At 35.5% G+C, this 15,014-nt stretch overlaps 3 protein-coding genes, 2 non-coding genes and 1 pseudogene across 7 annotated transcripts; all 6 read right to left on the bottom strand.

The window, feature by feature from the left end:
- Positions 1-19: 19 nt before the first annotated feature.
- Positions 20-143, bottom strand: LOC147944903 (small nucleolar RNA snoR86). The gene has a single exon (XR_015558704.1). It is a non-coding gene; the product is annotated as a small nucleolar RNA snoR86 (small nucleolar RNA).
- Positions 144-565: 422 nt separating this feature from the next.
- Positions 566-689, bottom strand: LOC147944904 (small nucleolar RNA snoR86). Its single transcript, XR_015558593.1, has one exon. It is a non-coding gene; the product is annotated as a small nucleolar RNA snoR86 (small nucleolar RNA).
- Positions 690-2,045: 1,356 nt separating this feature from the next.
- Positions 2,046-13,953, bottom strand: LOC104788224 (short-chain dehydrogenase/reductase 2-like). 3 transcript variants are annotated; one of them, XM_087451393.1, is made up of 5 exons: positions 13,796-13,953; positions 13,422-13,683; positions 12,978-13,160; positions 12,656-12,838; positions 2,046-2,389 (listed from the first exon to the last, which is right to left on the bottom strand). In XM_087451393.1, exons 1-5 carry the CDS (start codon positions 13,834-13,836, stop codon positions 2,171-2,173), a joined length of 888 nt encoding a protein of 295 aa, XP_087307519.1. In that variant the 5' UTR covers positions 13,837-13,953; the 3' UTR covers positions 2,046-2,170. The 3 variants fall into 3 exon arrangements, with proteins under 3 accessions (XP_087307519.1, XP_087307518.1, XP_010512245.2); XM_087451392.1 differs by having other exon boundaries at positions 13,766-13,949; XM_010513943.3 differs by lacking the exon at positions 2,046-2,389 and having other exon boundaries at positions 12,175-12,838; positions 13,796-13,952.
- Positions 3,191-4,624, bottom strand: LOC147944905 (uncharacterized). The gene is made up of 3 exons (XM_087452066.1): positions 4,218-4,624; positions 3,910-4,138; positions 3,191-3,673 (listed from the first exon to the last, which is right to left on the bottom strand). The coding sequence occupies exons 1-3, from the start codon at positions 4,400-4,402 to the stop codon at positions 3,191-3,193; spliced, it is 897 nt and encodes a 298-aa protein (XP_087308192.1). The 5' UTR covers positions 4,403-4,624.
- Positions 4,474-5,797, bottom strand: LOC147944906 (uncharacterized). The gene is made up of 3 exons (XM_087452067.1): positions 5,151-5,797; positions 4,614-4,743; positions 4,474-4,503 (listed from the first exon to the last, which is right to left on the bottom strand). The coding sequence occupies exons 1-3, from the start codon at positions 5,795-5,797 to the stop codon at positions 4,474-4,476; spliced, it is 807 nt and encodes a 268-aa protein (XP_087308193.1).
- LOC147944907 (uncharacterized) lies at positions 8,975-11,854 on the bottom strand (annotated as a pseudogene).
- Positions 13,954-15,014: the final 1,061 nt, after the last annotated feature.

Consider the following 15,014-nt stretch of genomic DNA (forward strand, 5'->3'; position numbering starts at 1 on the left):
GATTTGGATTTAAGAGTGGGATATAGCGACTTGTTCGAGGCCACGATCAACATTGATTAAACTTGATAGGCACGGAGAATCGCTATTTGTTATTGCCAACCTTCAAGGCAACTTACGCCATTTATAATTTGACGTCATTGCTCTGCTAATTGGCTTTCCTTAAGCTACAAATTCTCGATTATTTTTGAACAACAACTAATTGATGCAGCAACACAAAGCCAATCGTATGTTTCTTGGATATAATGATCTTCTTGTATCATTCAAACTCATCTCTATAAGCAGCATTTCTAAATCAGGTAAGCTTCTGAAATAGGCAATTTTAACTGAATGGTTGGTTATGCAATCCTTCAACACAACAGTTACCATCAATATCAAACAAAGTTGTCCCCATCATTATTGCTTCTACAGTCCAACCAGGAATCACAGTAATTATCAGTAATATCGTAAATATAACATTGCATTAGCATTACTGTTACCAAAACCTCTAAGAAACCTTAAAAGATGCAAATCTTGAAAACCTAAGAAGAAATCAAGAAAACAAAACAACGATTTGGATTAGAGAGTGGATGTAGCGACTTGTTCGAGGCCACAATCAACATTGAGAAAACTTGATAGGCACGGAGAATCGCTATTTGTTATTGCCAACCTTCAAGGCAACTTACGCCATTTTTTATTTGACGTCATTGCTCTGCTAATTGGCTTTCCTTAAGCTAACAATTCGATTATTTTTGAAAACAAAACAAAACTTGGAAACGCAACAACTAATACCCTAGAAACGCAGCGAGAGAGACAGCTAAAAGAACCCTAGAAGATGAAGAAGAGATGAACTATGGCTATATGAATCGAACTAAGAGATGATTCTGAAAGTTATCGACTTTACTGATTTATATAGAAGAAAAAGAAGCGGCTGCAGAAGAAGATGTAGAAACCCTAATTTCATTGTTTTATCAAACCGACGAAATTGAAATTAATGGGCTAAAGGCCCTACATTTGATTCAAAATGGGCTCAAGTCCACAAAGTAATTGCTCTGAAATTATTATTTGAAACTCGAAACTCGAAAGCAATACTATTAAACTGTTAAAAAAGAACTGCTTTACTCCACAGCAGAAAGTCTTTTGCATCGGTGGTTAGTAATATTGATGCCAAGTTTTCATGGTTGGTTATGGTCTATTGAAAGCATGAAAAGTCACAATTTCAATAAGATCATCTTTGCGTCAGAGGATAAAGAGCTGATAGAAGGGGTTCTTAGGCCTCGAGCCTGGCCTTCTTTCAAGTTACAGTCCCTTTGGATTGGTGCAGGTTTGGAAAATTTTTTGGATTGGAAACTGTTTTTGGAGGACAGAAATTCGAATCTTGCGGCTCACCTTATAGCTAAGAGCGTAACAAGAGAGGATCGTCGCCAATCGTATGTAGCAACCGGTTACCCCTCTTGGTTACACTGTATTTTTGTGGAGGACATAGCTAGAATCTCTGTATGATTTAGCTTTGGTTTGCTGGGTTGATTGCCTTCGATCCATTTTGTAAGTTAAGGTCCAATATATCAATATCAATATAATATTTCAGTGAAAAAAAAAAAAAAACTGTTAAAAAGTCTATCTATAATAATACTACTGTAGTTCTACACTTCCACTCTATCAATTTTAAATTGGACGTAAAAATTTCGATCAAGCCGAATCAATTACTTTTGGTACTGTGAAAAGGTTCCAAACATGATTCGTTCGGTATAAATTGGAATGTTCAACTAATTGATATACAGCCATTGTAGTCAGCCCCGTCTCAACAATTTTTTGGTCCCTAGGCATATAATTTTTTTTAGACTCTTCTCAACATAAATTTTTTGTTTCCATTTTTTTGGACACCATTTGCTTAAGGTTTATTGAAAAAAAATTTGTCCCATGGCCGCCGCCTCTCTCACTCTAGGTATGAGTCGGGCCCGATTGTAGTCAAGGCCAGCTCAAAAAAAACGTGGTACTTGTGCTTATTTTTAGATTTTAGCTTATTTATGATAAAAATAAAAATAAACAGGACCGTTAAACATTCCTGATTGTAGTAGTCTCTTAACATTAATTTACTTATTGTTACAATTATGCATATATCGCAATTGACATTAACCAATGGTAATCTAATAATTACGAGCGTGCAGGTGAAGAAAGCTATAATAGAAGAGAGTCACAGCTTGGAAATAATTTTCTTAGGCTCCTCTAAGCAAATATAGAACTTGCCGGAAGACAGCTTCTCAGGAGGAAGCAACACCAACTTGGCTACAATGGCAGCAGCCTCATCTGCCGTGTGAGTCCCCTGACCACCGGTCATAGACGTACGAGTGAAACCAGGGCAAAAACAATTCACACTTAGTCTTTTTCCGTCGTAACGTCGAGCCAAAACCCACTACACGAAAACACGGCGTTTGGGACTACTGGAATCGTCTCAAATCAGTCGCTAAGTCGGTATGTGCAACTATTGAAGGACTGTTATATTTGGTCGCAAATATTTGGTCGCAAATTGTTTTGGTCGCAAACCAGTCCCTTATTTGCGACGCATTGGAGACAAGGGTTATGGTCGTTAATTAGCGACTACGGACAGACCGAAACGTACCGTCGTAATGAACGACTCTATAGTGACTCACTGGCGCAGTCGTAATTGGCGACTACGGACAGACCGGAATATACCGTCGTAATTAACGACAGTATAGTGACTCGCTTTGGCAGTCGTAATAGACGACTTCTTTCAGACGACATGGTAGTCACAAATTAGCTACGTTTGGAAGACTGACTTAATACCACAGTAAACTTTAAAAATCTGAATTTTGGTCCTAAAATAGTCGCTGTTTAGTCACAAGATAGTCGCAAAGGAGTCAGAATTGTTTGTGACGGACTGAAGACTAAGTTTTTTTAGTCCCAAAATCTTGACATATACACAACAAATTTGGTACTTTGTTTGTGTTTATTTAAATTATAAATGGTCGCAAATCAGTGAAAATATACCTAGTAATTTGGGACAGTATACAATAAATTTTGAAAAAAAAAACCTGAATTTAAATTAAAATCCTGATTTGAATGATCTTAACAAAAAACATACAAATCATTCAACGATCATATACAGAAAATAGTTTTAGGCTAAGGATCTAGAAACACTACTACACAATCCAAAAAATAGTTATAGAGGCTTAAAAGAGATAGAATTAGTTTGTTAAGCATGAGAGGATGATACTGACAAAGGTGAAGTGGTTGGTGCAGTCGCAGGTGAAGTAGATGGTGAACTAGCTCCTGAAGTGGTTGTTGCAGGTTGGTTGACATTGGTCGCAGTGGCTGGAGTGATGTTGGTTGCTGGTGCTGCTGTGGTTAATGGCGCATTGGCTGGTGGTTGAGTAGACAAGAATTCTGCAACCCCCGGATCACTAGTCTTCAAGTAGGATACGAGCATCTCCAAGGTTGCAATGCGGTTTTGAGCGTCACGTTGCTCCTCATCACGTCTAGCATCTTCTCTGGCACGTCGAGCATTTTCTTCATCTTGATCAGCGAGCTTACGACGAGCAACCTGGAGTTGTTCTTGAATCTCTAACAGCGAATCTGGACTAGAGCTTGGATAAGTAGCCTTTCTTTTCCCTTTGGTGATTATCTCCGAGAGACTTCCAAGTCCAAAGGGGGTTCCCTTGGCATTCGTTACAGTACACTAAGACAAAAGAAGAGATGATCATTCACAAAACAAACATAACAAACAGAAATATCACACAAACCCAGATAGAAATATCACACAAACCCAGATAATCAACATCGAGTATTCTCAAGCATCAATCAAAAGTATATCAATATCAAGGATTCTTAAGCATCAATCAAAATCAGATACTTAGCTTAGCAAAATAAGACAATTATGATAGGCACAACAAAGACAATTGTACTGGAAATTACCTTTAAGAAAATGTCATCTTTTTCTTGAATGGGGAGGAGGGTTGCATGAGGAGAATCTGGCGAGGAGTGGTCTGTAACATCAGACTCCATTTGAGACATTACCTCCTCTATGTTCTTCTCATATGTCTCCACAACTTGTTTGGCCTTCTGAATAAAAACTTCCATCTGCCTTTGTATGTGTTGCGACAAACACCTCTCCAAGCGAGACAGGACGTCCCAACTTTTCTTCCTACAATGGATAGAAAAATGTTAATTGTGGATACTGAAATATTTAAATGAAATAATTAGAGTTAGTTTAGAGCATTTACCAACTCTTGTTGAATTCGCAAGTAAGATTTCTGGCTGGATAGATGTTTGTGGATTCCAAGACCGTCACGATCAGAATTACGGGCTTGGGATGCATTAGAGCTCTTCTCCTTAGCTTCAGGTGTGTCCCAATGCTCCCACATTTGTTTCCAAAGTGTAGGATTGATCCAAATCGGTGGCTCATCATACGTCTTTGCTTGACTTACAATTCCTTTCATTCTGTTTTTCGCTATCTTCACAAATCCTTCTCTCACAAGCTCAGTAATCGCAACATCCCAATTGTATTTCCTCTACACAGTACAACAATGTAAAGTAAGTGTCAAGTAAGTAAACAAAAGACAAACTCATTGACTTAGTTTAGTAAAAAAAGAAACTGTGTCTAAAAAGAAACTCATTACCGTAAAGGATCTAAAATATCTCTCCCGTATGTGTAATGGCGTAACCTTCCAGCTGAAGTATGGACCATCGAACTTTCTCCTTAAAATCCCAGAAATAACACGAGATAGCTTTCCTTTGTCTCGTCCAAACCTGTTACATAAATATGAGAGTGTTAAGTTATAAAATATAAGCCATCAAACATAAGCGAATGGATCACAACACAATAATCTAATGGAAATTGAACTAAACTTCACAACACAATACAACACAACACAACAAACTTTGAAAACAATTTAGAAACTTTGAAAACAACTAAGAAAACGAACCAAACTTTGAAAACAATAAGAAACTGAACCAAACAATAATCTACTTATTTTATCTAAACGATAACACAACACACAAAGCGTTATTCAAATGGGAGCAATGCGATAATCAAATTATAAAATAAAAGAAAAAAATATTTTACCAAATGATAAAATGATAATCAAATGATAAATATTTTACTTATTTATCAAAATAATAATCAAATGATAAAATAAAAGAAAAAAATATTTTACCATATGCTTTGAGTGTCGGGGATGGGATGCGGACTCAATATCGGGAGATGGTGTCGACCAGGAAGTGCAAGCAACTCATCCAGTTGCTGTTGGAAGTCTTGATTCTGAGCCGGTGGTGGATGCTCTTGACCGTCCTGATTCGGAGGCGGCGGCGGTTGGAATCCTTGATTCGGAGGAGCCAGCGGTTGATACACCGGATTCTGAGGATTCGGCGGCAGAAACCCCAGATCCTGAAGCGGCGGTGGATAAGCCGGATGGTGAAGCGGTGGTTGATATCCACCATTGTGAAGCGGCTGGTTGTATCCCGGATTCTGAGGAGCCACCTGTTGATACACCGGAACATGAGCATGCGGTGGTGGTGGCTGCTGCATCTGGGAGTGGAGCTGTTGTTGAAAGCCTGGTTGTTGTGGCTGAGGAGAAGCTTCTCGAGGATACTGGGGAAATGATGCTTGCGTATACCGAGATGGAAGCGACGGTTGAGATTGTTGGGAGTGTGAAGAATTTTCGTTGTGAGAGGAAGGGTTAGAGGAGTGAGACGACGAAGCGACATCTCTACTTCGTCTCGCAACGCCGCCAGATCCATGACCACCACCGCCAGATCTACGACCACCACCGCCAGATCCACGACCACCACCGCCGGATTTCATCGGAACAGAAGTCGGAGAAGAAGTCGGAGAAGAAGTCGGAATTTCAGTAGATTAGAAAACGAAAAGACAGAGAGAAAAGAAAAAAGAGGGTTTCGGGAAATTATGAGGGTTTCGATATTTACTAAGAGTGTTACTAAGAGTGTTCAATTTGATGGGGGGGGGAATAATTAAACTCGGGGGAATAATTACCGCTAATAATTTTCACTAAAATTTGGGGAAATTTTAATCCGTAAGAAAGTAGTGGTACTTTAAGACTACTTTGTGACTGTCGTAAACATTAAACAAAAACTATACTTAGTGGCAGAACAGTCGCAAATTATAAACCCAGACACCTACACGTCTCAATTTGTTGACATGCACAATCTAAATAGTGACAAAACAGTCGCAAAATATAAGTTCAGTCACAATATAGTCTCAATTTGTGACGTCTTTGTGACAATAAAATATTAGTATAATTTTGTGTTAAGATTTTATAACCAAAAACATATTAGACATGACCCTTTGATCATGTATACTCTCATTTAAGAGTTTAGTTTTGATAAAATATCAAACATAATAATTTTTATATGTTTTTGTAAATATATACAACCTTCACTACTTTAACTTAATTAAACACATGTAATTCTAATACATGTGTTGGAGGATATAAACATAATTGTCTAATTTGGTGTTTTATTTATGTGATTATAGAAATTTAGTAAATATTAGATGTCACATATAAGTAGAAATGTATAAGTTGATATTTTTTGTACTCAAATTTGTAAAATTCTAAAATTAATGTAAGATACTCGCTAAACCGTTGTACTTTAAGACTCTATTGCGACTGACAGAAACAGATGCACAATCACTTTAGTGACAAAACAGTCGCAAAATATAAGTTCAGTCACAATATAGTCTCAATTTGTGACGTCTTTGTGACAATAAAATATTAGTATAATTTTGTGTTAAGATTTTATAACCAAAAACATATTAGACATGACCCTTTGATCATGTATACTCTCATTTAAGAGTTTAGTTTTGATAAAATATCAAACATAATAATTTTTATATGTTTTTGTAAATATATACAACCTTCACTACTCTAACTTAATTAAACACATGTAACCCTAATACATGTGTTGGAGGATATAAACATAATTGTCTAATTTGGTGTTTTATTTATGTGATTATAGAAATTTAGTAAATATTAGATGTCACATATAAGTAGAAATGTATAAGTTGACATTTTTTGTACTCAAATTTGTAAAATTCTAAAATTAATGTAAGATACTCGCTAAACCGTTGTACTTTAAGACTCTATTGCGACTGACAGAAACAGATGCACAATCACTTTAGTGACAAAACAGTCGCAAAATATAAGTTCAGTCACAATATAGTCTCAATTTGTGACGTCTTTGTGACAATAAAATATTAGTCTAATTTTGTGTTAAGATTTTATAACCAAAAACATATTAGACATGACCCTTTGATCATGTATACTCTCATTTAAGAGTTTAGTTTTGATAAAATATCAAACATAATAATTTTTATATGTTTTTGTAAATATATACAACCTTCACTACTCTAACTTAATTAAACACATGTAACCCTAATACATGTGTTGGAGGATATAAACATAATTGTCTAATTTGGTGTTTTATTTATGTGATTATAGAAATTTAGTAAATATTAGATGTCACATATAAGTAGAAATGTATAAGTTGACATTTTTTGTACTCAAATTTGTAAAATTCTAAAATTAATGTAAGATACTCGCTAAACCGTTGTACTTTAAGACTCTATTGCGACTGACAGAAACAGATGCACAATCACTTTAGTGACAAAACAGTCGCAAAATATAAGTTCAGTCACAATATAGTCTCAATTTGTGACGTCTTTGTGACAATAAAATATTAGTCTAATTTTGTGTTAAGATTTTTTAACCAAAAAAATATTAGACAAAACATAACAGTCGCACTATAGTCTCAATTTATGACGTTTTTCTGACTATAAAATATTGATAAAATTAGAGAGAAAACATCATCGAAATTTCAATAAAATTATAATAACACTAGTGTTTGCGATTTCAATAAAATTACAAATACACAAATAATAAACATGAAAATTATTCATATTCCTCATTTTCATCTTCTTGATCTTCATCCTCATCTGAAGACGAAGACGACGACGAGTAGTTGCCACGAAATTCGTCTTCTTGTTCAGCATCGTTGATCTCAAAATCAAGTTCTTCATTAGGCTGATTACCATCTACGAAACTGTCAACTATGATCTCCTCTATTGAATCTGTCATTCCATCATCAACTGTTTGCTGCAATATAACAACCTCCTTTTGTTTTAAGTTCCCTTGTACAGCATGCCTTGGATTAACTTTCAGAACGTTGAGCCAAAGTTTTCGAGGTCGTTTAGTGTGAGGATATGAAAGATAACAAACTTGATCAGCTTGAGAACCTACACATAAAAAATGGTTCTCAATTAGATGTATATATATATCTATAAATATATATTTAAAATAGAACATTACCTAATATAAACGGTTCATAATGTCGGTATCTCCTTGATGACAACACGTCAACAATGCCTCCATCGCGTATTCGAGTGCCTTTGTCAATTGTAGAGTCATACCATTCACAATAGAAAAGTGTGACCCGTAAATTCAAAAATCCTGGATAGGTAAGCTCTATGATATTTTCAATGGTCCCGTAAAAATCGTCCTCGCCAGATGAATTGGAATAAGTTTGTCCTCGGACACATACCTCATAATTCATTGTTTTTTTAGTGAGACCGTGAGCTTTTGTGTGAAACAGATAACCTCTTGTAAAATATATAGGCCAAGACTTAACTTTATTTTCAGGACCGTCCACGATTTCATGGACCCATGGAGGAAAACTTTCAAAACCACCACGCACCTGTGCCAAATATATATACAAAATTTTAGATCACAATATTTATCATGTTGATATAATTAATTGGTGGATAGTAAAACATACATATTGCTTAATCCATTCATGGAAATCTTCTTCTCTTTTCGACCTAACATCTTCATCAGATAGTTTTGGATATTCATATCGAATTTGCGCCTCCAACAATCTGTATTTTATCAACAAAAAGTAAATATTTTAAAGTTTACCTAAGAACATATGGTTATAAATATACTTGGTAAATCAAAAATACCTCTCATGTTGCTGGAAATAATCACAATTGCGCAGAACATATGCGTGTGCACATTTATAATCTTTTTCAGTTAACCAAAATTCACTACTTTTTCCGCCTGGACGACCAACTTGAGTGAATATATCTGGTACTTGTATAGGATATACAGGTACTTCACCTTCTTCATGCCGAATTAACCTGTTAAAGTTTATTTTGTAAAACCTTTTCACAATTTTAGAAGTTGATAGAAAAATTCAATAATCATATTTGAAGTTTTACCTTCTTCTCCTTGTTGTAGAAATGTGTGAAGCGAAATAGTGTTCTGAGAAATAAGATATCTCATCATTCAAGTAGGATTGAACTATTGAGCCAACTGGATATCTTTTGTTCTTCGCTTTCCCTTTTAAACGTTAAAAAAACCTTTCGAAAGGATACATCCACCTATATTGCACAGGACCACCAAGTTGTGCTTCATAAGGTAGGTGAATAGGGAGGTGCTCCATTACATCAAAGAATGAAGGAGGGAAGATTTTCTCCAAATTACACAAGATCATGACAATATTATCCTTCAGAATTTCGAGGCGGGATTGCTCCAATGTTCTACTACATAGGTCGCGGAAAAATGCTCCAATCCCTACAAAGTTATAACATGTTATGTTGTTACATATAAATATAATATCAACAACTAAACCAAATTAAATGTTTAATTTATATACCTGAAATCGCCAGGTGGACATTACGCGGTAAAAGCTCTGCAAATATGAACGGAAGCAATCGTTCCATAAACACATGGCAGTCATGACTCTTCATTCCCGAAAACTTTCCATTTTTCATGTCAGCACAGCTAGCTAAATCTGCGACATATCCGTCTGGGAATCTAACATCTTCTTTTACCCATTTTAATAAAGCCTCTTTCGCTTTGGTTTTCAATCTCCAAATAGGGAATGGGGCTCTCCCTTGAGCATCTAGATGTAAATCTTGCCGGGAACAAAATCTTGCAATATCCAATCTTGACTGCACGTTGTCTTTCGATCTATCTTTTACATTCATAGTGGTGTACATCAAGTTATCAAAGACATTTTTCTCGACGTGCATCAAATCCAGGTTGTGCCTTAAATTCAGATCGACCCAGTACGGTAACTGCCATAATATGCTTTCTTTATGCCAATTATGCCATCTTCCGTAGCCTTTAACTTTCTTTTCGTGACCATTCCCACCGCAAATAGATGTTTTAGGTGCTTTGGCTTTCCTTATACGCTCATAGATAGCTTGACTACTCAGAGATGCTGGTGGCTCGTCATTCAATGAATCTTTTCCCTTCAGAAAGTCCTTTTTATTCTTCCGCATCGGATGACTTGTAGGAAGAAATCTCCTATGACAGTCAAACCAACATGTTTTCCTCCCAGCTGGTAATTGAAAAGCACCAGTGTCATCCATACAAATTGGACATGCTAATCTTCCATGTGTCGTCCATCCCGACAACATACCGTATGCTGGAAAATCGCTTATTGTCCACATAAGAACAACTTTCATGTTGAAATTTTGATTTAGTGAGATATTATAAGCCTCAACCCCATTATACCATAACTCCTTTAACTCATCGATTAATGGTTGGAGGAAAACATCAAAGCTGGCTCGTGGGTGGTTTGGTCCGGAGTTCAGAATCGTAAGAAATAAATACTCGCTGTTCATGCACATATCCGGAGGTAGGTTGTATGGAGTTAAGATCACAGGCCACAAAGTATGATTTTTGGAGACCCCAAATGGATTACAACCATCTGTACATAACCCAAGGTAAACGTTTCGTGGCTTTTGCGCAAATGTGGGATGTAAATGTTGGAAATTCTTCCATTCAGGCGCATCAGATGGATGACACATTACTCCATCTTCTGAATCATGCTCAGCATGCCATCTCATTGATGATGCGGTCTTCTCTGATTGGTACATCCTCTTCAATCTATCTGCAATAGGTAGATACCACATACGACTGAAGGGTATTCTAGTTCTACCCCCACTACTTTTGTACCTTGGCTTCCCACAGAACTTGCAATGCTCCAAATTCCCATCTTCTTTCCAAAATATCATACAATTCTCTATACATACATCAATTGTATGGTATGGCAATCCTATCTTTCGAACTAAATTCTCTGTCTCGTAGTATGAACCAGTAGCTTGATTACCCTCTGGTAAAACCTCCGTAAACAATTCAGCCCAATCGTCCATGCATGCCTCAGACAAATTATTATCAACCTTGATGTTTATGAACCTAGACGCCAATGATAGTTGCGAATGACCTTCATGACATCCATCATAAAGTGGACTATTTGCAGCATCTAACATGTCATAGAACCGTTTCGCCTCTTCAATGGGTTCTTCATGGATATGATCATATCCATGATCATATCCACTTTCATACTCATGATACTCATTAAAAGGCGTGGTACCATGAAATGCATCATTCACCATCTCAGCATATACATTTCCCTCAAATCCTATTGGCTGACTACCAGGTTGACTACCATGCTGACTACTAGTACTAGTATAATTTGTATTAGGATAATGACTACTAGTTCCTACCCCTAGCACGTCATAATCTTCACCATGTTCAGACCATACATAATAATTTGGCATAAATCCTTTACTATGCAAATGATTAGATATTGTCGTACCATGCAAAATAACATCGTTCTGACATTTTACGCAAGGACAGTAAAACCTACCTCCACTGTTTTGTGCCATAGGCTGGCTGTTTGCGAAATTCATGAACTGCTCAACTCCCGCCAAAAATTCTTTAGAGATATTATTTGTTCTTCCATCGATCCGATTATACATCCACTCTCGAGATGAATTCCACATAGCTTTTTTTTTTCTTTTCTTCTAAAAAAACAAATCTTCTTTCTCTCTTTTTTTTTCTTCTCTTCTAAAAAAAAAAAAAAAATCTTTTTTTCACTACTTTTTTTTTATTCCGTCTCTCTACTTAGAAATGAATGAGAGTGATATGAATGGAATGGTGAGAGTGATGCGTTATATATAGTATAAATTTTGCGACTACTTTGCGACTCCAGTAAAAACAGTCGCAAATAAGGACTCCTTTGTAACTAAAAACTACATAATTGAGACAAATTAAAGCTCGAAACAGCTCAATACAAACGCAAACTGAAACATTTATCACGTTTTTTGCCGACATCAATAAGTGACTGCTTTGCGACTCTTTTGCAACAACGAACGGATGTGTCGCAAATAACGACGCATTTGTCACTGTTTTACCACGTAATAGAGACTCAAAAAAGGGTCACAAAAGTTCAGTACAAATCCACACTACCACATTTACCACGTTTTTTACCGACATAGTCACCGACTGATTTGTGACAATAAAATTAAAAGCAAAACAAAAGTGGCAAATACGTCGTGATTTAAAGACAGCTTTGCGACTAACTTTACTGACTTAATCTTCAGTTTATAGTTTGTCATAAATTGCGATTATTTTGCGACGCTCTATTTTTTCTCGATAAAATGTCCCAAAGTAGTCGCATAATAGCAACGAGTTAGCGACTACAGTTAATCGCCGTAAATTTGCGACTGTTTTACGTCCATTGTATTCGTCATCGTTAGTCCGTGGCAAAAGTGTCACAAAGTAGTCACAAAAGTTTGCGACTATAAATTCAGTCACAAAAAGTAGTCCCAAACGCCGTGTTTTCGTGTAGTGACCCTAGAGTAAGCGTTTAAGGCCATCTTTGATATGGCGTAACCTGGCCAATTCTCCGGCCATCCTTGCTTTTCCCACGTCCCGTTCATCACATCCTCTAGAAATTGGGTCACAGTAGCATCGATTTGTTCGTCGGTAAGGTCTTCACTTTCTAGTGTTCGTCTTAGACTAGGACTTCTCAGTTTCTGTATATACCAAAAAACATATCGAAATGAGACAAATAGACTCATTTGTAAACGAGAGCAATATTCAGTTTATATACATAAAGTTTTAGTGGGCAAAAGCGCCTCGTTCTGAATCTTAGATGATATAGACATATAGTACGTTTAATGTGCCAAGCCTTGAACTGATGTTAAGGATGCGGCTAACGGATTCCGAACGGCGGAATAAGGGCAAAAGAGCCTCCGTTAAAAGTTTGGCACCGTAGAAATTGGTGTTGATAATGGTCTCTGGCTGTTTGATTGAATTCTCTCCGACCGCGTTAAATGAAACCCCCGCATTGTTCACCTGACCAAGCCGACGCCGTGTAATATTTCCATCAGTAAAAAAGTTTCGAATAATAATAAATTAAATACCCTGTGAAAGATAAAGTTGTAAGTTTTAACTTTGTCAATCTAAAATATTCTTTTTTAACACAAAACAATTAAGAAGGTAATCAAAATTTCTACGGTTCATTGGAGTTCGGTCATATTTTATATAGTAGTTGTGGACTAATTGTATAGTAGTTGCGTATGCATTTTAGATAATCAATTATTTATAAATAATTACCAGAATGTCGAGTACTCCCAAGTTGCGACGGAACCAGGAGACGAAGGCGGCGATGGAAGAAGGATCGGAGATGTCGAGGGAGCAAAAATGAACGTTTTGAAAGCCAATGCGACGGAGGGAATCGGTGGCTTGGCTTCCGTTTACGGTGTTTCGGGCGGTTAATACAACAGTTAGTCCAAGCTCGAGTAACCTTTTCACCACCGCAAAACCTATACCTTTGTTTGCTCCGGTCACGACAGCTGTTGTTCCTTCCGACCACCACCTTCAAGCAATGATAATAAATGGTTATTGAAGTTATATAGAGAGAGAGAGAGACTTTTGCACACACACAAACAAAAAAAAACCTCTTTAAGAACGGGATTTTATATATGTACTTATTTGTTAATGGAGAAAGAGGAGAGATCAGATGATCCATTTTAAATATTTTTGGGAAAGCAACAAGGTGATATGATATTTGAGGCTAACGAAGACTTGATGAAGGGATTATATATAATTTTACATGATAGGGTTATTATGTAAATAGACCTGGATCTGAAACACATGCATGTTAATTGGTATATAAATAAATACACAACATATATGGTAATTGTTCGTGTGTGGGTGTGTGTGGCGGTGCCAAAAAATAATAAGAATAAAATATTTAAGAAGAACACGTGAATAAATAATGCTGTAAAATAATGTCAGGTTTTTTTTCTTGTTTTTTTTCGTTTTACAAAAATATACCATTTTATATAAACTTCAATGGGACCGAATGAAACAGAAACCAACAAACAACAATTTATACCAACTTCGAAAACCGGGACCTATGTGTATTATTGGATTGAAGATTTTTAATGATTTTGTCGAATTTGGAATTTTTTGATTGTTTTTTTAAAGGAAAAATGGTTTGTGATGTGATAAAAATTAAAAGAATAATATTAGGTGATTTTAAGAGATTTTAACAAATAAAAGAGTTTAGACTGTAGGAATATCTTATATCTTATATAATATGAGAAGGTTTTTTTAACTCTTACTCACATTGTGATATTTAATATATATACTATTAATTGGGGAGTACAAAACAAGATTTTGGAAAAAAAAACATGTCATATATCCATGTTGCCAAAAAGGTCTAATTACTTATATAATTAAAAAAACAATATATGGTAAACAAAACCTGTTAATCCATATTGCCAAACATGTCCAATTACTTATATAATTTTAAAAAACAATATATGGTGAACAAAATCTGTTATTCAAAAATCTAATATTTATGAAAACAATAATTACGAAATTAATTATAAAATTAAATTAACTGATATTTTTGGAAATGATTTAAAGTTGTTACTATAAAAGCAAATTATTAAATTTGAAATTGTATATATAACGTAAATGGTTCTAGATTTTGAGATATTTATAGAAATCTAATTTAATATTTGAATATTATCTTTTATTTTAGATTTTTAAATTTTCTTAACCAAAAAAACTATGTTAATTAATTCATCTTAATACATATGGAAAAAACTGAAAAAAAATATGAAAACCTTAGTATATATTTACTATTAAAAATATGAGAACCTTAGTATAGATGCGTATACAAACAGTTCAAAAAAT

The sequence above is a fragment of the Camelina sativa genome, chromosome 5 (genome assembly GCF_030686135.1).
Source record: "Camelina sativa cultivar CO46 ecotype springtype chromosome 5, ASM3068613v1".
NCBI classification, from domain to species: domain Eukaryota; kingdom Viridiplantae; phylum Streptophyta; class Magnoliopsida; order Brassicales; family Brassicaceae; genus Camelina; species Camelina sativa.

Excerpts from the sequence above, each read along its gene's own strand:
- LOC147944905 (XM_087452066.1), bottom strand. The coding sequence starts at position 4,402 with ATGATGAGCCACCGATTTGGATCAATCCTACACTTTGGAAACAAATGT. Across the intron at positions 4,139-4,217 it reads TGCGAATTCAACAAGAGTTG|GAAGAAAAGTTGGGACGTCC; the intron begins GTAAATGCTCTA and ends TATCCATTGTAG. Across the intron at positions 3,674-3,909 it reads AAGATGACATTTTCTTAAAG|TGTACTGTAACGAATGCCAA; the intron begins GTAATTTCCAGT and ends CTTTTGTCTTAG.
- LOC147944906 (XM_087452067.1), bottom strand. The coding sequence starts at position 5,797 with ATGAAATCCGGCGGTGGTGGTCGTGGATCTGGCGGTGGTGGTCGTAGA. Across the intron at positions 4,744-5,150 it reads CCCGACACTCAAAGCATATG|GTTTGGACGAGACAAAGGAA; the intron begins GTAAAATATTTT and ends TTTATGTAACAG. Across the intron at positions 4,504-4,613 it reads GATATTTTAGATCCTTTACG|GAAATACAATTGGGATGTTG; the intron begins GTAATGAGTTTC and ends TACTGTGTAGAG.
- LOC104788224 (XM_087451392.1), bottom strand. The coding sequence starts at position 13,836 with ATGGATCATCTGATCTCTCCTCTTTCTCCATTAACAAATAAGTACATA. Across the intron at positions 13,684-13,765 it reads AAAATCCCGTTCTTAAAGAG|GTGGTGGTCGGAAGGAACAA; the intron begins GTTTTTTTTTGT and ends CATTGCTTGAAG. Across the intron at positions 13,161-13,421 it reads TGGGAGTACTCGACATTCTG|GTGAACAATGCGGGGGTTTC; the intron begins GTAATTATTTAT and ends CGGCTTGGTCAG.